This window comes from Pavona decussata, unplaced genomic scaffold (genome assembly GCF_977016875.1).
Source record: "Pavona decussata unplaced genomic scaffold, jaPavDecu1.1 SCAFFOLD_366, whole genome shotgun sequence".
Lineage (NCBI taxonomy): Eukaryota > Metazoa > Cnidaria > Anthozoa > Scleractinia > Agariciidae > Pavona > Pavona decussata.
In genome coordinates this window covers 1,654,961-1,678,280 of record NW_028145742.1, presented here as the reverse complement: position 1 = coordinate 1,678,280, position 23,320 = coordinate 1,654,961, and the positions used below count along the sequence as shown (strand labels likewise).

Genomic DNA, 23,320 nt, shown 5'->3' with positions numbered 1-23,320 from the left:
TTAGAGCTGATGCTTCCTGAAAATTCTGTTTATCCTTTGGTTTCTCATTCGCAGGGCCATCTCTGCTTTCAAGATGGCGGTTGGACGAAATGCTGCCACTTTGAATTCTCTGGGGATCAGACAAGGTTGCTCCACACTAACTTAATGACAAAGTGAAACTGAGGAGAAACAATTTTGCTTTTCTAAAACATTTATTTCTACTCTTTACTTGGGTGACATACACTACCTTATTTTACAACAACTTTATTTACAGTGGGAGGCATAATGACCTATTACAGTTTTCTAACTAACGGTTCTCAAAATAAGAGGAATAAATTAATACATACAACATGCACAATAACGAGGTCAATATGACATATCTTCAATTGCAATTTTTACAGCTGATTGCCTTGTAGTAAGGGTCCAATCGGAGCACTATTTTGCTCATATCCAAGGGATTTAAAAAATAAAAAAGTATATGCAATAATTGTTATAATTATTATAACTGGTCAGTTCCGGCCAAGACCCAATTTCTGGGAGTAATATGGCCGGTCTGGTTTTCAACCTTTTCTCCCAGAATGTAACAGTATTGTAAGTCAATTTGCAGTCATAATTTATATTAATTTTTCTGTTATTTAATGCTACAATAATGCCAAGTGTTTGTCTCTGGTACTTTGAAAGGTTGACATTAATTTACTACATTAACTAAACACTTCTTTCTCTCCTTTTCTATAAAGACAAGTCATTCCATGGGGCAGAGCATTGAGTGATACAAAAACGGTCAGCACAAAGTAACATAGATACTCAAAAAGCCTGGAAATCTAGTTGTGTCTTCCTCTGAGGATCTTTCATCGCGTTTTCCACCTTTATTGCTTATACCGAAGCTAAGATAATCAATTTTGATCAGGGGGTCAACCAAAATTGTTATGGTTTTCCGCTCTAAACATGGGCGAGGATAAATTTTCCTCTTTTGTGCAACCCCGTTGTGAACTTTCAAGAACACATAGACCTGTTCGCAAGTTCCCCTACAAATAAAACATTTTTAGCAAGGCAATTTTACCTACTATCGATTGACATTATTAAATCACCCTTTCATTAGTATGCTTATTAGTTACATTTTTTTGTTAGATGCATGACAGTATGAGTGTCAATTGCTTTTATTAATTAATTTATTTTTCGGTATCCTAGTTGAATAATGGTACAGTGTTGTAGTGAACAGTATTATTGTGATTGAAGAACTCAATTGCGTGTTGGCTGCTTTGTATTTTTCATGCAGAAAAATTTGATAATTTTTTATGTCTGGACTCCACCCCCCACCAAGAGATTCTTTTGTTTTTTGCAGGGGCAGGAGTCATACATTCACCGAGGCTTTGACTCATGTTTTGAGTTTTATTATTATTCCAACAAATATACAAACTAAGACAATTTACACAACCCGCATACAGTCATGTCATGCTTGCACTGTGTCAACATATTGTATGTGTCATCAAATGCGCTCCCCTAATCTCAGATTACTACTCCAGGGGCATACGAATGGGCAAAACGTTAATTGAATTTCTGCACACAAACAATATAAGAGGTGATAAATACACAGCCTGTCCAAAGGTAAATATTAACATAATGGAACTAACAATTGCCACACAATAATTGTGTATCATCTAATACAACTACATCTATCACAAATTTATTAAAATAAGTGAACAACTCAGAGGAGTGAATATGCCTATGAAATAAAGTCAAAATATTTAAAAATAAATTAAAAGGTTCAATATATTAACTCAGACAATAACCATAATAAAAATAAGCTTCAAAACTAGAGCCTATTAAATGTTTCAAGCATGCATTACCCCAATAATTGAGATAATGCATGCAAACCAAATTATTTGGTTTGCTTTAAATCAACGGCATATTTACAGTCAACACGAACTTTCTAGTCTGCAGACAGATCAACCCTAGGAAATCGTGATATTTACAGTAGACCTTGTGAAATAAAACATGAATGTCCTTTTTCATTGCGCATAATCTCGTTTGGAAAGTATTTACACACAATCCATTTAGCATTGCAGTTATCATTTCACCTTTACAGCCTGGTGTTATTAGCTTGCTCTGGAGACATATGACTGACAGCATTTGGGTTAAAGGTAGCAACATTAGCTTGCTCTGAAGGCCGATCACTCACAGCACTTTGGTTTAAGATAACAAGCTCACTCTTGTCTGTCGTTTCCTCTCCAGCTTTGCCTCGGCAACACCGACGGAACAGATTAGAGACGCTCAGTTGTCCAAAATTGTCCTTTGGACCAATCACAGCACAGATGGATAAGAAAACGAAGGTGGAATAAAACCAACTGAAAACCATGACCAACATCAAGAATTGACCGAGCTGAAAGTACGCCAGAACTGTCGCAGGCATCATCATCAAGCCTGAAACAAAGGAAACAGACAATGCTTTAATTCTAGTCCAGGGGCATTCTGTCTTGCCTGACATTGCTCGTGCAACTGAAGACTTGGTGATGTCACTACACTGCGGAGAGCCTCTCTTTTGCTCAAACAAAATTCAAAATCGAAATTGGGTGTCCAAATACACTGTGTGGATTTGTGGTCCTACACTGTCAGGCCGACAAATCGTACCGTCTAAACCGGGCTTAAGAAGATGGTTGCAGTAAAGAATGTTAGGTTGCATTTGATTGACCACATTCCAGAAAAAGACTATAACTGAGTGGAATAGCTATTACAATAATTATTCTCTTTTCACATGAATTTGGGAAGATGTATCTCAAAAATTTGGCTGATACACTTGTAATAATTTAAGAGCCATTTTGAGTGATTTCTGGTAGCCATCGCATGTATTTCTATTCCGGAATAAATGTAGCCTTATTAGGGTCAATCGAATGCACCCTAATCTTGCTGTGTAACAAAATTTCAAATTTAGGTCAATGTTCACTTCTCTGTGACTAGCTGTATTGCACTGTTCTAAAAAATATCCATAACACTAAAATTTAAAACGTAGCTTCATAATTTCCATTGAAAACGTTAGTCCTTGTGGCCCCTCATCTCCTTTAATTTGTAATGACCTTCTATGGTAGGAGGGAGGATATTTTCTGGAACCACTTGATACTGAGTTATGCAATGCTGTATGACAATATTATTGTCAACAGCTTAAAAGTATAGAAAGCAACCAGAGAGAATATGAAAAAATTTGTCACCTGTGAGAAAGGTTGTCAGCGCTGCCATGGTGATTGCCGATCCAATGTGCACCAGTGAGTAGCGCACCCTGCTTTCTCTGTTGCTTTTATCAGGAGCCAACCTGTACGCTACGCCATAGTGCATGGTGAAGTCAATTGAAAGCCCCACAGCCACTGACATCACAATAGACTCTAAAATATTCAATTGCCACCCTGCCAACACCAGAGATCCAATAGTAATTACAATAACTCCAATAATGGTGATGATCGCATAGATGCTGATGAAGATGTTGAGTGTTGTAAGCAACATTACAACAAACGATACAGCTACTGATATGCCTAATGACGAAAAGGTGCCCTCTGAGAGGCCAATCTGTAGGCCATAAAACCCGAATCCCCAACTGCCCGCCCAAGCATTTTGCAATCCGGCTGGTGCTTTGGACATTTCAGTTTTAACCCAAGAATTTACCGTGTCATAGAAACCATCTATCACAGAAAAGGCTGTTGTAAATGGTTGGTTTGCAATTATCCCCATTCTAAAACCTTTCACTTTTCCACTATCAGTGTCAAACAGCAAGCCTGTTTCTTTTCCACTTGATGCGGCAAATCCTAGAAGACATTTCTCAGCAACACCAGCTGGAAAAGGAAAGCTAGCGTTCTCTCCACAACACGCGTTGGGGCCAGTGGTACACACTGTTATTAATGCTTCCATTGGACATCCCAAATCCCCAGAAAATGCAGCAAAGAATGACTGCTTCTCAGCGGATGAACATAGAGAACGAAGGAACTGTTGCCCCTCTGTGGAAAGGAGACCACCCAATGACCACAATTCATCAAATTCAAGGGTTCCTTTGTCATCTGGATTAAAGTGGTTACCATTATCAACAGGTTTGATCCCCCAGATCAGCTGTATCCCCATACTTCCACTTTGTTCAAACCGAAAGAATCTCTTGTAGTTTAAGTTGTAGTTTTCCAGTGTATGCGAATCAGAAAAAACTTGGAATTCATCACTCTCCGGCAGGCGAAGACCAGGTTTTACAAAGTTGACGCACAAAAAGCCAGCAGTGAGACATACCAGCAGGGCTATCCAAATCCAGTGAAACTTGATAACCACAAATGGCAACCACCGACCAAAGATCTTGGAGCCAAATCTTTGAACAGCACCCATTGCTGATACTGCAAGGGAGCATGGAAAATCAACAACCTGTAAAATACAGAAGCTTGTCTTCTCTTGAGTGTTATGGCTTTTGTTCGCTTCTCTGCCTTCTGACATGTCTTGTGCTTTTGGTGCTTCCACAGTTTCAGCAGTTCCAAAATCTGTTAGCTCACCTGAAGGCGAAACATCTGAGCTTTCACCATCACTGTATTTCATCACCCACTTCTCATGCAGAGCTACAACGGCTGGGAAATATGTTATCATCAGTAAGTAGTTTGTCAAGATGGATGTTCCTGCAAATATTCCAAAGCACTTGATGGCTGTAATGGTGGAAGATATACTAGCAAAAAATGCTGATGCTGTTGTCAAACTAGTAACCAGCATGGAAAGTGCAGAATATTGCAAAGTCTTTAATGTCAATTGCATGATGTTTGCATTAGGGTTTGCAGCCCGTGTCTGCCTCCATATGTCATAGTACACAAATGCATCATCTGCTCCAATACCAACCAAAAAGACAAATGTGAGGACATTAAGAAAGGGAAAAAAATCCATGCCGAAAACAATGTTATAAAGAAAATACGAAAGACCAATTGCATAAATTACACAAAAAAGGCCACAGAAAGTGAGAATAAAAGAACCAAGGAAAAACCACATGACACCAAACACAACAATCATTGCTAGAGCAGGGAAGATTATCTCAACAAAAAGCTCTTTCCTGAATTGGTCATACTTAAAGTTCCAAAATTTAAATGCCGCTATTTCAACCCCTTCTTTGACATTGGTGCTGCTTTTCAACTTGTTGTACAATTCTTCATAAAAGAACTCCACCTGGTAGTTGACAGGTGGCATGGATAAAGTGTATTTGAGGAAAAATTGATCCGGTGTACTCATGAACTCATTGTCTACGAGATACTGGAAAATGTTGTACACTGCAGCGTGTTTGATGCAGTGCGCTGGTACTGATGGGCAGTTTGAGCTGGCTGTTTCATTTGCCAACGGATATCGACAGTCTTTCTTAAGCGTCTGCTTGACAAAATGAGATGAACAATTCTGGAGCAGCGCTTTCACCTTTGACACATCATCATCAGTTATATCTTGACAAGTTCCACGGTTGTTGAGCAATGCAACATAATTTCCCAAAGACCAGCTTGAGTAACATTCTGTTTTAACTCCATCACTAAAATAAAAACAGTTTTGCTTAAAAGATGGATCCAAGCGCACAATGTTAGTGTCCATGGCACAAATGGTCTTAAGCTTGCTTGTCTCAAACAAGTTTTCATGTGGGTCTGAGGCTTTGTAGACAAACACCATGGACTCAATTACAGAACCTTCGTAGAGAGGAGGTTGAAGGGAACTTTGCACTGAGCGCCGTTTGCGCTTGCCTGAACCAAGACCATTATTTACTTTGACCTGGGAAGATACTTGTGCTCTAGGAGGATACCCTAAGAGTGTTTTTCCCATTGCTTGGTAAAAATTCTCAAACGTCACAATCTGGTTACTCAGTTCCGTGCCTCTTGGTTCAAATCCCTAGGAAATATTAAGCAACAGTGAATAAATCTCTCAAGGAGCTACAACTATCTTCCACAAAATCAGTTAATTCAAATCTCTGGCAAGGATCTTGTTAAATTCAACGGCTTTAGTTTGGGAAAATATATTAATTTGAAAACACTAAATCATGTCGGTTGGTTACAATGATACAAAAATATGTGTTGTAGGAAAATCAATGTATTGACATGGAACTAAAATAACGTAGGGGAACAATGCAAAAGAAAGTTACAATGTGTATTAAGGAGGGTGCCCTCTAATACAGAGGTATTTGTTTGCAGTTTACACTAGGCAGGAAAAAGAAGATCTTTGTAAGGGCTATTGAAATCCCAAAAGGAAATTGGGGGTCACCAGATATTTTTCAGAGATAGTATAGTGCTAAAAAGCTTTCAAATACTGTCATAGTTCATGTATGGATTTTTTTCTCAAATTGAAGCTTAAATCTCTCTGAAAAGTGCATGGTTACCCCCAAAAATTATTATTTTCTTTTTGGATTTCGATAGCCCTTACTAAGATCTTCTTTTCCTCCTAGTCATAAACTGCGTAAAAATACCTTTGAATTGCGAGGCTTTCATCCTTAAGGTTACCATATACCTTCAGAGGTGTCTCGCGTTTAAGCGATGTAGTGCATCCAGTTTAAACTGTAGATATCTAAACCCCTATATCAAATTAAAGCTTGTAGAGCAGGCTATCAAACTACAGTCAACTCCCAATAACTTGGTTATCGGGAGTCAACTGTATACCAAGAATTTTGGAATAAAATGAATTGTCGAATTTTTCACGACCTCTCAATACGAGCGTCTGAATCACCTTTTTAAAGCTACAAGTCAAAGCAAATTTTGTTTTCTGCTAGTTTAATTTGCTCCTCAGTTTCCAGACCCAAAGCGCTAAAAAAACGTGCTTGCGTTTTGCCATATTCAATCGCAATGAAAAGTTATAGAGCATTTTCGAAACAGGATGAAAAAAAAAAGGGGAGTGATCGTACAAAAATCGCTCTAGGAGAAAAAAATATTTCGAAAGGAAAAATTCGCAGACACAAACGTTTTTGTTGTTTATGTGTTGAACTAGCTACTGTTCGAATTTGAAGGCAAACGAACAAATTCCATTTGAGTTTTAGCTCTTGGAAGTGGCTCCTCCAAGTGAAAAAATTCATTCGAGAAAACAGCACTAAAAATTCGGCAATTCCTTTTATTTCAAAATTCTTGGTTTAGTTTGATAGCCAGCTCTATAAACTTTAATTTGATATAAGGGGTCAGGTATCTACAGTTTAAACCAGACGTGCTACATCACTTGGACACTAGACAGCTCTGAAGACACCTCTGAAGGTATAGGGTAACCTGAAGAAATCAGAGTTTCTTGGACCATCATGAGATGCGCAGAATACATGGACAGTAGCAAAAGGACGCACCGTCCTTAATAGCAACAATTTTAAAAATGAACTGAAAAATAAAAACTCAGAAAGTGAAATAAATAATTTTTATTATTCAATTATGAAATCAATATTTTAAAATGGAGTAACATTTGGCTATAAGATGAATTTTACTAAGAACAAAGAAATTCTGCAGACTTCAGAGAATATTTGACAAGAATTCATAATACTTCAATGATGCTCAGACCTAACAACCTTTTCCAGGGTCTCTCCTCTTCCTGGGAAAAAGGTTGCAGGTCTAGCTGCTAGTAACCTTAAACTGGCTTACTTTAGTAGGGTCCGCAAAGCTTGGTAGTGGTGGTGCTCCCAATGCCGGCAGAATTGCCACCATAGTCAGCACTATAGCAATCACTGGAATGAAGATGGCCAGCAAGAGTGCAAGCAAATCATACTTGGTAAACCTAAATAGGGAATAAAATTTTTCATTAACAGGGGCTGATTCCTCCTTAATTCCTTCTGACTTTTGGGGTCAAGTTCTGGATCATCTTTGTTTTTGTTAGACTAGACAACCTTTAATTGTAGGACTGACAACTTGACATCATTCATACCCTTCTGTCTATAATGTAGCTGAGTACCCCCCCCCCGGGACCCCCCCTCCCTCCCCACTCCTGGGTGTACAGAGTTAGGGTTAGGCCATAATCCAAACCCTATCACAGTAAGGTTTTTGTCATAAGACATTCAGATCACAGAAATAAAACATCACCTGTGATACAGACACCCACATTACCACAACAAAATGACAACATCATAACATCCCTGAAAAACTGAATGCAAATAAACATGACGCACATACAAAGGTCAAACAAGTTTGCTTGTACATGGAGTACAAGCCAAGTTTGAGCCTGACTCAAGTTCAAGTCAACCTCAAATATACCTCCAAATTTTAGTGCTTTCTTCCTGGTTTTTACATAAATTTGTGTTTGTAAAAGATGCCAGTGATGTATGGTACACAGTCCCTTGCAGGATTCAGTATCAGTACTGTTCTTGCTGTTTTCACCATTCGCTCATTTATAAACAAGTTAGAAATTACGGATGCTTGGCAAATAAGTGATGACCTGGGCTTGATCTTTTGGGTGGTTGCTTACAGCAGGTAAACCAGTTTGGTGGCACAATTTTGTAATTAACAAATAGAAAAGGTCTTAAAATGCTTTGTTCTGTTCTAAAGCATTCAAGGATGTAACTTCATGTCTTTGTAAATACATTACGGCACTTGTATTTATGTTACAGTAATGCGCATGACCAGAAAGAGAAGACTGGGATATTATATGACTATGAATTATTGCAAAGTGCCAGTTTGTCAAAAATAAAGAAGTAAAAAGGTGTTATCACAATCAAAGATTCCATGACCATAGTAACAAGAGCACAAAAGAAGTGTAAGGTGAATCTGAGCTGCAGGCATCAACAAAATTATTGTTTCTCCCTTTAACTGCTTAACATTTTGGTGTCATGGTGTCACAGATCACAACATGATTACAAATTCTTGTTGAAGGGCAGCTTAATAATTTCCTTCAATAAAATTGAAGTCTTCTCGAACAGTTTGCAGCAAATGGACATTTTGGCATCCTTAGGCCCAGTTCAGACATTGTACTTTACATGAGCAGAATCAAATTCAAATTTAGATCCACTTAAATTAATTAAACGTGGCTGAATTTATTCAGACGCCGCACTTAATTCACAGAAGCATACTACCGTATTTCCTCGAATAATAGGCATCCCTCTATTAATTGCCTCTCTCGAATAATCGCCCCCCCCCCCCCCTTTGACGAAAATGTTGAAAATAATCCCCCCCCCCCACAGTCTTTAACTGACATCGTCACAGCTCCTCGCACCAACCCATTTGCAGGGATCTGCATAGCGGTAAATCTGGATGATGAAGCTGAAATGGAGTCTGGTCCAGTAAAAGTGATCAGTGATGATTCAGGCTCTGATGCCGAAGACATTGACATTGAACACTGATTAATCAATGAAACTGAAACAGTTGAAAAGCCCATGTTCGGTTTATTTTTGAAGTGATTAGTTTTTTTTTATTTAACGGTATAATAAAACAAAATATTTAGGGCACGACTTCCTGTGAGAAATATTTGAAATAATCGCCTCCCTCGAATAATTGCCCCCTTTCGGTACTTCATATGAGCCGAATCGAATTAAGCTTCAATGAATTAAGTTCATTTGAAGTACGGCGTCTGAATCAATTCAGAACGGCCAATAAAGATCTGCTCAGCCGTTTTTCCGGCCTGGCTTAGCTGGAAATAACGGCTGTGGACCGGCTTTGATTTAGACGCTACACACATGAGCCCTATTTCCTCGAATGATAGCCGGGGGCGATTATTTTTTTTTCCCACGGCGTCCAAACCGGGACTTAAATGATCAGAAAGAGTTTTGAAAAATACGTTGCATTGAATATAGTATATTTTTAAGTCATTCTGCTATTTCTCGGATTCTTTTCAGGAAAGAATAATCATTCTTGTTGTTCACAAACGCCCAGCAACGGTTGCATAAATATTCTGTACTTAAAGGGGAAGTATCATGGGTTTTTTGATATATTTGGTAAAAAATGATGAAATAAGACCTTCAATCAGCTGACAAATAATTCTAGAATGACAAGAGGAAATAAATCAACTCAATTCTTGAAAGGAACAACTCGTGATCTGTTCTAGCGCATTTTGGAAACAAAAATGCGAGAACTTGAAAAACATAAGCCTGACATTTTTCAAGTTTCAATCCATACCGGCCTACTCTGTCTCTGGCCAGAGGCACTAATCGACAGTTTTATTGCACTGGGGTGATAATTTATAACAAACTTGACAATTATTTCGTTGTTTCTGCTGACAGACAAACATTTTTGGGTTTTGAAATGACAGCAAATTTGCGTGATACTTCCCCCTTTCAGCTTATTTCAATTTTTGTACCAAATCCCTGGGAGGCAAAACAATCGTATTGCAACTTGTAGACTTAAATTCGATCGACTTAACAGGGCGCAAGATATTTTCAAACGAAAGAACAAAATTTTACAGCACAATCTCTACCATATCCTACAATTTGCTGAAATCTTAGCAATACCATAGTGCATGAAAAGCGCTCTAGATCAATAACAACAGCTGAGTCAATACTTAAACTACAATTAACTGAAGTCTAGCTCAAGCAACGAATTTTCTGTCAAAACCTACCGAAAACCAAAGCTCTTACCTTAAATTAGGCGAGCAACCAACCCTTACTTTACCCATTTCTGTATGACAACCGCTTGGCTCACGAGCTTCAATCACAGATTTCAACTTCACCTTCTGCTTATAAGAGATGTGACGTCATGGGTGTTATTAACCCGGATTACCGGAAGTTTAATTATATGCACTTTTTTACGTTGTCTGACCTAGTAACCTTTGTAGTTATTCCAACCCGTTCAACTTGCACAATGTGGAATTACCGTTGAAGTAAAAGCTCGCGGTCAAGTACCACACGTTCTCGGCATTTCACGTTCATGACAGGTGAAAGACATTCAGCGCAAGTTGCTCTGCACGTAAGGTGAATCACAAGCTCACATTAAAGCTTTCGTGATTTACCGTTCTTGCTGAAAGCAGGACAAGGCACTGTCATATTTTCTTAGGTCAAACCTTTGTCAGGTGACGTGTACACAAGTCATTGAAACTTGGGTGATATACAATACAATTTATTTAAAGGGAGAGGCGTAATATTAAACCTATTATCATTTATGAGTCTATTACAGTTTTTTAACTTACGGCCCTCAAGATAAAAGGAATAAATTAATACATACAACATGCACAATATTGAAGTCAATTTGGCACATCTTCTGGTACAATATTAACAGCTGGTTGCCTTGTAGTAAGTCCAATCAGAGCACTATTTTGCCCGCATCCAAGTAGTCATAATCAACTTTGCCAAGTTGGTGATGATGTCATCCGCCCCCGCAAAAATCGGCGGGGGATATGGGGATACCACATCCATTCGTTGATGACATCGATCTACTATCCCATCATGACAATGCAATCTCGATTCCAAACTGCATAGGAGTGCGTTCTTTCTACCTCGAACGCAATAATAGTTTCATCTTAATTAACTACATTCACTAAACACTTCATACTCTTCTTTTCTGCGAAGGCAAACCATTGTATGAGGAGTGGTACAAAAAGGTTCTTCACAAAGTAGCCTAGTTCGTGTCTTCCTCTAAGGATTCCACCTTTACTGCTTATAATGAAGCTACGATAGTCAATTTTGATTTTAAGGCTCAAGGGTTGGCTAGAGCCTCTAGGCATTTTAAAACAAACGTGACGGACTAAAATCTGGTATACAATTTTTGTTTTTCTGTTTGCTTATCTAGCTACACCATACCACGTCATATCATAGTACTTCCGGTTATTATTTTACAACATATATATTCTATGAATTCGTGAGTTTTACTAATAAACCTGATGAAGACTGGTATTGGCCAGTCGAAATATCGTCCACTCTAGCCTTTCACGTTATTTGATCAGTCCTTGCAGTGGTCCTTTTGACTTTCATTTCTACTTGACCTATTTTTATCGATTTTTACTGATCACTATCCTGTTTGATCCAACGTAGAGCAAGATTGATCGATCACGGTTTTTGCAGTGGCATTTCAACCTTAATTTACATTTATATTAGAAATGATCAATACAAAGTGAACAACCCAGGAGAGTAAATTTGCCTATAAAATAAACTCAAAAAATTATATTTAAAAATGAATACAAAGGTTCAATATATTAACTTATGACAATAATAAAAATAAACTGCAAAACAAAACAGCACTGACAAAACTAGCGAGTATTAAACGTTCCCAGCACTAATGCGTTATCTCAGGGTGCGTTCCTTTGGGATGATCCAGATCAGGATCAGTGATCCAAGAACACTCGGATCATGGTGCATCAAAGGAACCGACGAATCCTTACACAGAGTGGATTCGTCGGTTCCCTTGATGCACCCTGATCCGAGTGATCTTGGATCATTGATCCTGATCAGGCCCCAGTTGTTCAAAGAGTGGATAACTTTATCCACTGGATAAGTCACTATCCAGCGGAGCAAATGTACTCCAACTAACGCCTTTGGCAAGTTTTCCACACAATCCCATACTTTAATTTCACATATGCTTCTAATCTATCCACAAATTATAGGGCTATTGGGAAAATCTTGCCCACATTTTATCTGCCGGATAGCGACCTATCCAGTGGACAAAACTATCCGCCTTTTGAACAACTGGGGCCTGGGTCATAAAGGAACGTACCCTCAGTTTGGCTTGCTATAAATCAACGGCCTATTTACAGTCAATAGGGGATTCTTAGCAATTGATCAGAGAAACAATTAACTTTCTCTGCAGATAGATCGAGACAAGGGAATTGTGATATTTACAGTAGCCCTCGTGAAGTAAAACAAGACTCCTTTTTCACGGTGTGGATAATCTCGGTTAGTAGTAGTTACACACATTCTATATAGTATCGCAGTTATCATTTAACCTTTACAGCATGCTGTCATAAGCTTTTCCTGGAGGCACATCACTGACAGCATTTGGGTTCAAGGTAGCAACGTTAACTTGTTCTGAAGCCCGATCACCGACAGCACTTTGGTTTAAGATAACATGCTCTTTCTTATCAGTAGCGGTTTCCTTCGAGACTTCATCTTTGCCTCGGCAACATCGACGAAACAGATTAGAGATGCTCAGTTGTCCAAAATTGTCCTTTGGACCAATCACAGCACAGATGGATAAGAAAATGAAGGTGGAATAAAACCAACTGAAAACCATGACCAACATCAAGAATTGACCAAGCTGAAAGTACGCCAGAACTGTCGCAGGCATCATCATCAAGCCTGAAACAAAGGAAACAGACAATTAATTCTAGTCCAGAGGCATTCTGTCTTGCCTGACATTGCTCATGCAACTGAAGACTTGGTGATGTCACTAGACTGTGGACAGCCTCTCTTTTGCTCAAACTTCAAAATTCAAAATCGAAATTGGGTGTCTAAATACACTGTACAATTTGTGCTCCAACACTGCCAGGACGACAAATCATACAGCATAATTAAACCTGGCTTAAGAAAGTCTGATGGTTGCAGAATATAATGTTGCGTTTGATTGACCATATTCCGGAAAAAGACTATAACTGAGCGGAATAGCTATTAGATTTCTCTTTTCACGTGAATTTGGGAAGATATATCTGAAAACTTTCGCTGATACACCGGCAATAATTTAAGAGCCATTTTGAGTGATTTTTGGTAGGCATCGTATCTATTTCTATCCCGAAATAATCTTATTAGGTTCAATCGAACGCACCCTTAGTCTTGCTATGAAAAAAAAAATTCAAATTTAGGTCAATGTACCCTGCTCTGTGACTAGCTGCAGTGCACTGTTCCAAAAAATATCCATTACACTGAAATTTACAACGTAGCTTCATACTTTCCTTTCGGAAAACGTTAGTCCTTGTGGCCCCTTATCTCCTTTAATTTGTAATGACCTTCTATGGTAGGAGGGAGGATATTTTCTGGAACCACATAATACTGAGTTATGCAATGTTGTATGGCAATATTATTGTCAACAGCTTAAAAGAATAGAAAGCAACGAGAGAGAATATGAAAAAATTTGTCACCTGTAAGAAGGGTTGTCAGCGCTGCCATGGTGATTGCCGATCCAATGTGCACTAGTGAGTAGCGCACCCTGCTTTCTTTATTGCTTTTATCAGGAGCCAACCTGTACGCTACGCCATAGTGCATGGTGAAGTCAATTGAAAGCCCCACAGCCACTGACATCACAATAGACTCTAAAATATTCAACTGCCAGCCTGCCAGCACCAGAGATCCAATAGTGATTGCAATAACTCCAATAATGGTGATGATCGCATAGATGCTGATGAAGATGTTGAGTGTTGTAAGCAACATTACAACAAACGATACAGCTACTGATATGCCTAATGACGAATAGGTGCCCTCCGAGAGGCCAATCTGTAGGCCATAAAACTTGAACCCCCAACTGCCTGCCCAAGCATTTTGCAATCCAGCTGGTGCTTTGGACATTTCAGTTTTAACCCAAGAATTTACTGTGTCATAGAAACCATCTATCACAGAAAAGGCTGTTGTAAATGATTGGTTTGCAATGATCCCCATTCTAAAACCTTTCACTTTTCCACTATTAGCGTCAAACAGCAACCCTGTTTCCTCTCCACTTAATGCAAATGCTAGAAGACATTTCTCAGCAACACCAGCCGGAAAAGGAAAGCTAGCATTCTTTCCACAACATGCATCGGGGCCAGTGGCACACGCTGTTATTAATGCTTCCATTGGACATCCCAAATCCCCAGAAAATGCAGCAAAGAATGACTGCTTCTCAGCGGATGAACATAGAGAGCGCAGGAACTGTTGCCCCTCTGTGGAAAGGAGACCACCCAACGACCACAATTCATCAAATTCAAGGGTTCCTTTGTCATCTGGATTAAAGTGGTTACCATTATCAACAGGTTTGATCCCCCAGATCAGCTGTATCTCCATACTTCCACTTTGCTCAAACCGAAAGAATCTCTTGTAGTTTAAGTTGTAGTTTTCCAGTGTATGCGAATCAGAAAATACTTGGAATTCATCACTCTCCGGCAGGTGAAGACCAGGTTTTACAAAGTTGACGCACAAAAAGCCAGCAGTAAGACAGATTAGCAGGGCTATCCAAATCCAGTGAAACTTGATAACCACGAACGGCAACCACCGACCAAAGATCTTGGAGCCAAATCTTTGCACAGCACCCATTGCTGATACCGCAAGGGAGCATGGAAAATCAGCAACCTGTAAAATACAGAAGCTTGTCTTCTCTTGAGTTTTATGGCTTTTGTTCGCTTCTCTGCCTTCTGACATGTCTTGTGCTTTTGGCGCTTCCACAGTTTCAGCAGTTCCAACATCTGTTAGCTCACCTGAAGGCGAAACATCTGAGCTTTCACCATCACTGTATTTCATCACCCACTTCTCATGCAGAGCTACAACGGCTGGGAAATATGTTATCATAAGCAAATAGTTTGTCAAGATGGATGTTCCTGCAAATATTCCAAAGCACTTGATGGCTGTAATGGTGGAAGATATACTAGCAAAAAATGCTGATGCTGTTGTCAAACTAGTAACCAGCATGGAAAGTGCAGAATATTGCAAAGTCTTCAATGTCAATTGCATGATGTTTGCATTAGGGTTTGCAGCCCGTGTCTGCCTCCATATGTCATAGTACACAAATGCATCATCTGCTCCAATGCCCACCAAAAAGACAAATGTGAGGACATTAAGAAAGGGAAAAAAATCCATGCCGAAAACAACGTTATAAAGAAAATACGAAAGACCAATTGCATAAATTACACAAAAAAGGCCACAGAAAGTGAGAATAAAAGAACCAAGGAAAAACCACATGACACCAAACACAACAATTATTGCAAGAGCAGGGAATATTATCTCAACAAAGAGCTCCTTTGCAAATTTGTCATACTTAAAATTCCAAAATCTAAATGCCGCTATTTCAACTCCCTCTTTGACATTGGTGCTGCCCTTCAACTTGCTGTACAACTCTTCATAAAAAAACTCCACCCCGTAGTAGACAGGTGGCATGGATAAAGTGTATTTGAGGAAAGATTGATCCGGTATAGTCATGAACTCGTTGTCTACAAGATACTGGAAAATGTTGTACACTGCATTGTGTTTGATGCAGTGCGCTGGTACTGATGGGCAGTTTGAGCTGGCTGTTTCATTTGCCAATGGATATCGGCAGTCTTCCTTGAGCGTCTGCTTGACAAAATAAGACGAACAATTCTGCAGCAGCGCTTTCACCTTTGACACATCATCATCAGTTATATCTTGACAAGTTCCACGGTTGTTGAGCAATGCGACATAATTTCCCAAAGACCAACTTGAGTAACATTCCCGGCTGTTAGATCCATTATTAAAAAAATAAAGACAGTTTTGCTTGAAAGATGGGTGGAAGCGTACAATGTTAGTGTCCATGGCGCAAATGGTCTTAAGCTTGCTTGCCTCAAACAAGTTTTTATGTGGGTCTGAGGATTTGTAGACAAACACCATGGACTCAATTACAGAACCTTCGTAGAGAGGAGGTTGAAGGGAACTTTGCACTGAGCGCCGTTTGCGCTTGCCTGAACCAAGACCATTATTTGCTTTGTCCTCAGATAATTCTTGTGCTCTAGGAGGTTTCCGTAAGAGGGTTTTTTTTCCCAGTGCTTTTCGAACATTCCCATCCGTCACAATCTGGTTACTCAGTTCCGTGCCTCTTGGTTCAAATCCCTGGGAAATATTAAGCAATGATGAATAAAGCTCTCAAGGAGCTACAACTATCTTCCACAAAATCAGTTAATTCAAACCTCTGGCAAGGAGCTGGTTGAATTACCAAAAAAAAAAAAATTTACGACAGTGCCTCCTAGGACAATAGTTTTTTTTCACGCTTTATGACTAGGCCGGTAAAGAAGATCTTAGTAAGAGCTACTTTAATCCTGAAAGAAAAGAGGGGGTTACCAAGCATTTTTCAGAGATAACATAATGCTAAAAAGCTTTCAAATACATAGTTCGTGTATGCATTTTTTCCCAAACTGTAGCTTAATTTTCTACTAAAAAATGTATGGTTACCCCCAATTATTTGCTTTTTGGATTTCAATAGCCCTTACTAAAATCTTCTTTTCCTGCATAGTCATAAACTGCGCAAAAATACCTTTGAATTGCGTGGCTTTCGTCCTTAAGAAATCAGAGTTTTTCAGACCATCATGAGATGCGCAGAATACATGCGCAGTAGCAAAAGGAGGTGCCGTCCTTAAGAGCGACAATTTTAGAAATGAAAACTGAATTAAATATATTAAACTGGAGTAGCATAGGCTATAAGATATTTAATTACTAAGAGCAATGCAATAGACCCATTCGGCTAACTCAATGTTGTACCCCAATTCAGATCCCCCGGGGTTAAGATTCTTTGTTTATTGCATCTGCATTATAATGTAGCATTCACATTTAAATGATATGGAAATACTTAGAACAAAACATTTTATCCCCAAAGGATTTGAATTGGGTACAACATTGCATTAGCCGAATAGGTCTATTCTGCAGACTTTAGGGAATACTTCATTACAATTTAAAATACTTTAATAATGCTCAGGCCTAGCTGCTAGTAACCTTAAACTGGCTTACTTTTGTAGGTTTCTCAAAGCTTGGTAGTGGTGGTGCTCCCAATGCCGGCAGAATTGCCACCATAGTCAGCACTATAGCAATCACTGGAATGAAGATGGCCAGCAAGAGTGCAAGCAAATCATACTTGGTAAACCTAAAAAGGAAATAAAATTTTTCATTAACCGAGTATCATCCTTGGTGCAGGATGGAAAGTAAACTAAGAAAGTGGCAGGGAATATCAGAGGTTGTTCTCATCAGAGGTCTTAAGGCTACGGAAATGATTCTATAGTAAACAGTACATTTGCTCCATATCCTCATAAAAGAAAGAGTGTTTCATACAATTTCCAAACACCCACAAGTTGGTTGAAAAAACATGGCGCAGCAGAGTTTTTTAACCGATCAAAAAATCTCCAAAGTAGACTTCTAGACAAGCTCCGTGAATAAAATATTATGACTGCTATTTTCATCAGCATGTTGAGGGGGTGAGGTTGGTAGCTCTGCAGTCAAAGCATATACAGTTGACACAGTAGAGCCATACCTGTACCACCAGGAAAAATAACCATGTCATTTTGGAAGACATTTTGTGTTTATACAGTCCCAGGTTTGGGGGGGGGGGGGGGGGGGAGTCCTCACGTAAATAAGCGATGACAGGAGCTGATTCCTTCTTAACTCCTTTTGGGGTTAATTTCTGAACCATATTTGCTTTTGTTGGTCTAACGAGTCTTTGATTATAGCCCTTTGTCAATAATGTACCTGAGTACCCCACTCCCTAGGTGTACAGAGTTAGGGTTAGGTCCTAACCCAAACCCTCTTATAGTAAAGTTTTTTTACATAACACATTCACATCACTGAAAAAAAGACATCCTCATCCGTGCTACTGACAGCCAAAACAAAAAAACCAGAATGAAGACCGCTAAATAAACACAAATCCGCCAGTCTGAAAATCGCATTACCGACTAGTAATAGAGAATTGCTAAAGTGTACTTTCTATGTAAGTAAACATCTTTTATATTTTATCAACCTTCCGCAAGAACCCGTTGAGTTAACGTTATGAAAAATAGATTGTAAGATACATTGTTACTACTGTAGTAAAAATGTGCATATTAGCGAAAATCTTAGCGGAAACTTTTCACTTTTTGAGCAACTTTTGAGCACTATTTAGACATTTTGGGCACGTTTTGGGGCATTTTTTTCGACCACTTCTTTAGGATTTTACCAACGCAGTCGGGAAAGGCCTAATGGACACTGCCTACAATGTACGAAAGCTTGACATGTCGCCAAATTCCCGCGCTTTTTCCCTATGCCTCCCTGCATACATTTAAACAAAATGGTGGGCGCTAAATTGACGAAAGAAGAAACGAATGCCTGACCAACCTCCTTTTTAGTGCCCTGGTATGGGTACCAGCCTGCCAAATTTTAAATTAGGTAATTTCTTTGGCTTTTGTCAAAAGAGTTGCTGAAGGACAAGTTCCAATAACCAGAAATTCGGTAAATTACCTTCTGTGTTCAGCTGGTTGGGCTTTCGCCATCAAATATTAACACAGTAGGTTAAACCGCGAGAGAAAAGCGTATTTTGAACAGAGTCGTTAATCCTTTGGGAAACTTGAAACTAATCGGTAATTATATTTCTTTCGCGTTGGCTGTTAATGGACAGTAATATTGTCCCATTAGTAAGAATCGAAAACCTTTCAAGAGAAAGAAGAAATGAGATGCAATTCTCGGGTTGACAACCAGTAGCACGGATCGTCATTTTAGTTTTTTCAGGTCGTATCAGCTGGAGGGTGCTTGAGCAAAGACGACGGCGAAGGCAGCGTAAACGTTACTATTAAAATGAATTCGCATTTTTTCAAACGTCGCCACCATTATTCCAACTCGCTGTCAATGTCAAATGCAGGTGAAATTTCCTGGAGCTGAATTTTTGGAGACTGCACCCAACTTTAGGAAGAGAAACAAAAATTCGTCGTGTGTTTACGTCCTGCAGAAAACGTCCCGTCAGAAAATTTCACGTCCTAGTCGTGCAGTGACGGCAGAGAAGTGTATCAAAAAGTGTAATGCACGTGCAGAGTTGTTGTTTTACTTATCAAACCTATTGCTTTTTTGACGTTCTCGTTTCCGTCGCCGTCGTTGCAAAAGCTCCCTAGTTTTTGACTAAGCACCGGCTGCAGCTAATGTTTCAGTTGTTTAAGCGCGAATTAATGGAACCATTATATTGCGGCCAAATGGACAAATCGATACGATTTAGCCTCACACCAGAATATTTGTCCTAGTTGAACAATTTCCTTTTTTGTAAGGATAATGGCATAGGCACTGAATTCAATAGTTCTGGGAACAAATAAATTGGACGTGATATATCCGTGGATACTTATCCGGGGCCCTTTAACCGATATACAATTCATGCCACAGACAAAAGCAGTAGATTGGTATCTGTACACTTATCATGAAAAGAAATTTCTCTTTCCTTGAAAACCCCTAAACCAAAAATTAAACGGATATGCCTTTCTCTAAAAAAAAGTTTTCTGGTATTGTTGACTTTTTAGCTAAAACAACGATAAGCCTCGAAATCAGTCTAATTTTAAAACTAATTTTAAAATGGATATTAGACCGTAGCTTGGTCTGTTTTGACTTACATTTTCAATCCAGAGCAAGCTGCGGCGTTTATTATGCAAAAACTCAAAAGGGAACAAAATGAAGCTTTCAGAATTTTTCCGACATTAATTGAAATAATGACAAACTTATGTACCTTTCTTAAACCTATTTACTGTAAAAGGCGCATCTTCTCGCTTAACCCCGATGAATCAGTAAAATTCAAATTACAGATACTGGAGAATTCACGCTCCTCTCTGTTCGACTCTTTGTCGGTTATTCACCTCCAAAAGTAAAGAGTACCGTGTTTTCTGCCATTTTCTGAGCGCTTCAGTGAAAAGCGACTGACAGTGAATAACATATAGGTTTCCCGCTGAAAACTCGGTGGAAAATCGCATGTTAATTCATATACCGCAAAATATCTCCCCGACTCGAATTTTTTTTTTTTTTGCTTAAGTTTATAAATAACCTAAAGCTACTTTCTTTTTACCTGACATCACGATCTCTCCTACAAGTAATGACAAACTTGGAAGTCATATTTTCGCCGCCTGTCTTGGAGGATGGTCCACTTACAACCGGTGATCTACCAATACCGTTTACATATTTCCAGTCTTACATTGGTCGAACAATTCCTCGTTAAATTCAATAAGCATCGAACCAATATGATTATATTTCTAAAGACGTAACCAAAATGGATTGTGGTGTTTAGTAGAAGCTTGGCTTTAAGCCGTAAAAATGACTGCGACTTCGCTCTGCGTGCAAATAGAATTGACAGGAATCAACACCTGCGCTGCTCTTCAAAGTGTTCTTTGAATGGGAACAATTTAATGTGTAATACGCTGCCATGGACTTCCGTCTTTCGTAATCCCTAAAATAATTTAAATAAGTATATTTTTTTCAAGAACATGCTGGTAAATATTGCATGCGAAATGAATTTAACATGAATATATTAACTTTTAATGAATCTTCCCGCTTTCAACTCTCCTCTTCCTTTTAGTTGTTTGAAAAACAAACAACTACAAATTACGCCTGACTGCAGGTAACTGGTGGCACTCCTTTTGTTCATACCATTAACTGTGCTCAAAGAGTTTGCAAAGCTTTCGGAGAAATTGTCTCCCTGTGACGTACGAGAGAGAGAGGAAGTCCATACCCTCTTGTGTAGTTGCCCAGGGCCAACCTTCCCCACCCCCCCCCCCCCTTTTCTTCTTTCCACCACCACCACGGGGCACTGCAGCTGAACACCACTGTACACAGATACATGACGTATTGGGCGGTTGACTTCAAGAGAAATTTTATGATGCAATGGCACAGTTTAAATTATACCTGTAAATAAGTTTCTGTGTTCAGCCCATTCAAACACAGAGGAAAACTGTGCGTTTTGAACAGAGTCAGTAATCTTTGTCAAACTCAAATTGAATCTGCAATATAAGAGCATCATTGTTTTAAATGAAAACCACAAAATAATCAGCGGTCCAGCTGCTGCCAAAAAAATTAAAGCTAAGATGAATCTTCAAGACATTAAATAATAGACTCAATACCCCCTGGACAAATTGTCAGGAATGATAGTCCCTAAGACCGACAACACCTGACTTTTACGCCGCGGACAAATAATTTAGCCTGCGTGCAATAAAGGGAACAGGAGACGTCTGCAGGAAGTCTAAGAAGATAATTTGAATTGGTCTGTGAAGGAATAAGTTACTTCTAGAAATACATAACCGACATTTCTATGACAATTACAATAGTTTTGTGAACGAAAAAGAAATTTCAATTTCAGTTTCAGTGACTTGCCAAGAAATAAATTTCATTTGTAAAAAAAAAACTAACTCTTTAAGAGGTCGTGGGCTCCTATAAATTTCAGTTATTTGGTAAGTAAACACTATTTATCATAACACGTAGGCGTTAAGGCTGACAAGCCCCTTTATTAGGTAGTTAAAATTTATGTTCAGTTAGCCTAAAATGGTAATTTTTAAACTTTTGTCCAAAATTTATTAAAATTTAAAAGAAAAACCGTCTGCTAGAGAAAATGAAGAACCCTGAACCAAACAATGAACGGATGTATACTTTTCTAAATAAATTACGAAGTAATTTTGGTGGTGTTTGGCTAATATTTCTCGAGGATCATTTAAACTTTTAAAAATGGTAACGTAATTCAGGCGGTTGCAGTTTTCGTTGCATTGTCAATTTTAGAGAAAAATGCGGCAGTTCTTATTCAATGAACAAGCGCTTATTTGTCGGGTTCGCACTTAGATTTTCCAACATTATCCCCTTAAAAATAAAAGAAAAAGGATGAGTACTACTTGGAGCTAATTTACAATTCAAGCAATAGATAACAATCAATCATTTCTATTTGTTTTTCTACTTTCACGCCCTTCAAGTCGCAAATACAGCCAACTTCCTTTATTGCGGACACCCTCGGGACCGAGAGTAAGTGTCCTTAATAGCGAGAGTCCGTGATAGCGGGAATTTATTTCAGCCAAACGTCTGTAGTATATTTTTGCCCGGGATTTAGCTGCTGTCCGTCTGATTATTGAGGTGTCCGTAATAGCGAGGTGTCCGCAAGGCGAGAGTTAACTGTAAACCGGCTGACTGCTCGCTGTATGTGTGATGGTGATTCGGCGGGTTGATGCACTGCGATTTTAACCGTTCTTTGTAAGCTTCGGTGTTAATTAAATATGGAGTAAGAAAATGGATCGTCGCAGGTTCCCAGCAGTAACTCAGATGAAGATAGATGATATGGTAACTCGTGTTTAGCTATAATTCTCCGTGAATCGAAAATTATTTCTCTTAGAAACGTTTATAGATAACTTTAAGCCGTTAATTTTACCTGACTTCATGATCTCTCCTGCAAGTAATGGTAAACTTGCAAGCCATTTCTTCGGTACCTCTCCGAAGATTTTTCGCCAGCAATATCTACAACCGTGTCCTTTGTTTTTATTAATTACTGAAAAACTTCGCCTCAAAATTCTATAATTGTTGAGCCACGATCGTAGTACTGAAGAATCCGAACCAGAATCTGGGACTGTGATCGGTTAAGGAGGCGTTGAACTTTATCAACTCAGTATGCTAAAAATGACAGGGGAAATAAAACGTAACTATTTATTTCCAAAACATCTGCTACCTTAAAGAGATCCTGTATCATGTCACTGGATATGACTTGTCCATAAATTACCGACATGAATTTTACACAAATAGTTAATGTGCAAATAAAACGTCTTGACATCACCCTTCGTTAATTCATAACCCCTGAAATAATTTAAATGAACATTTTTTCATGAACATTCTGGGCCATGTAACATA

At 38.8% G+C, this 23,320-nt stretch overlaps 2 protein-coding genes across 3 annotated transcripts; both read right to left on the bottom strand.

Moving 5' to 3' along the window:
• Nucleotides 1-1,507: 1,507 nt before the first annotated feature.
• Nucleotides 1,508-10,607, bottom strand: LOC146452683 (protein dispatched homolog 1-like). Its single transcript, XM_085097255.1, has 4 exons — nt 10,478-10,607; nt 7,560-7,692; nt 3,183-5,844; nt 1,508-2,400 (listed from the first exon to the last, which is right to left on the bottom strand). The coding sequence occupies exons 1-4, from the start codon at nt 10,513-10,515 to the stop codon at nt 2,060-2,062; spliced, it is 3,174 nt and encodes a 1,057-aa protein (XP_084953381.1). The 5' UTR covers nt 10,516-10,607; the 3' UTR covers nt 1,508-2,059.
• Nucleotides 10,608-12,514: 1,907 nt separating this feature from the next.
• LOC146452682 (protein dispatched homolog 1-like) lies at nt 12,515-23,026 on the bottom strand. 2 transcript variants are annotated; one of them, XM_085097254.1, is made up of 4 exons: nt 22,848-23,026; nt 17,462-17,594; nt 13,903-16,570; nt 12,515-13,126 (listed from the first exon to the last, which is right to left on the bottom strand). In XM_085097254.1, the coding sequence occupies exons 1-4, from the start codon at nt 22,892-22,894 to the stop codon at nt 12,777-12,779; spliced, it is 3,198 nt and encodes a 1,065-aa protein (XP_084953380.1). In that variant the 5' UTR covers nt 22,895-23,026; the 3' UTR covers nt 12,515-12,776. The 2 variants fall into 2 exon arrangements, with proteins under 2 accessions (XP_084953380.1, XP_084953379.1); XM_085097253.1 differs by lacking the exon at nt 22,848-23,026 and adding an exon at nt 20,514-20,855.
• Nucleotides 23,027-23,320: the final 294 nt, after the last annotated feature.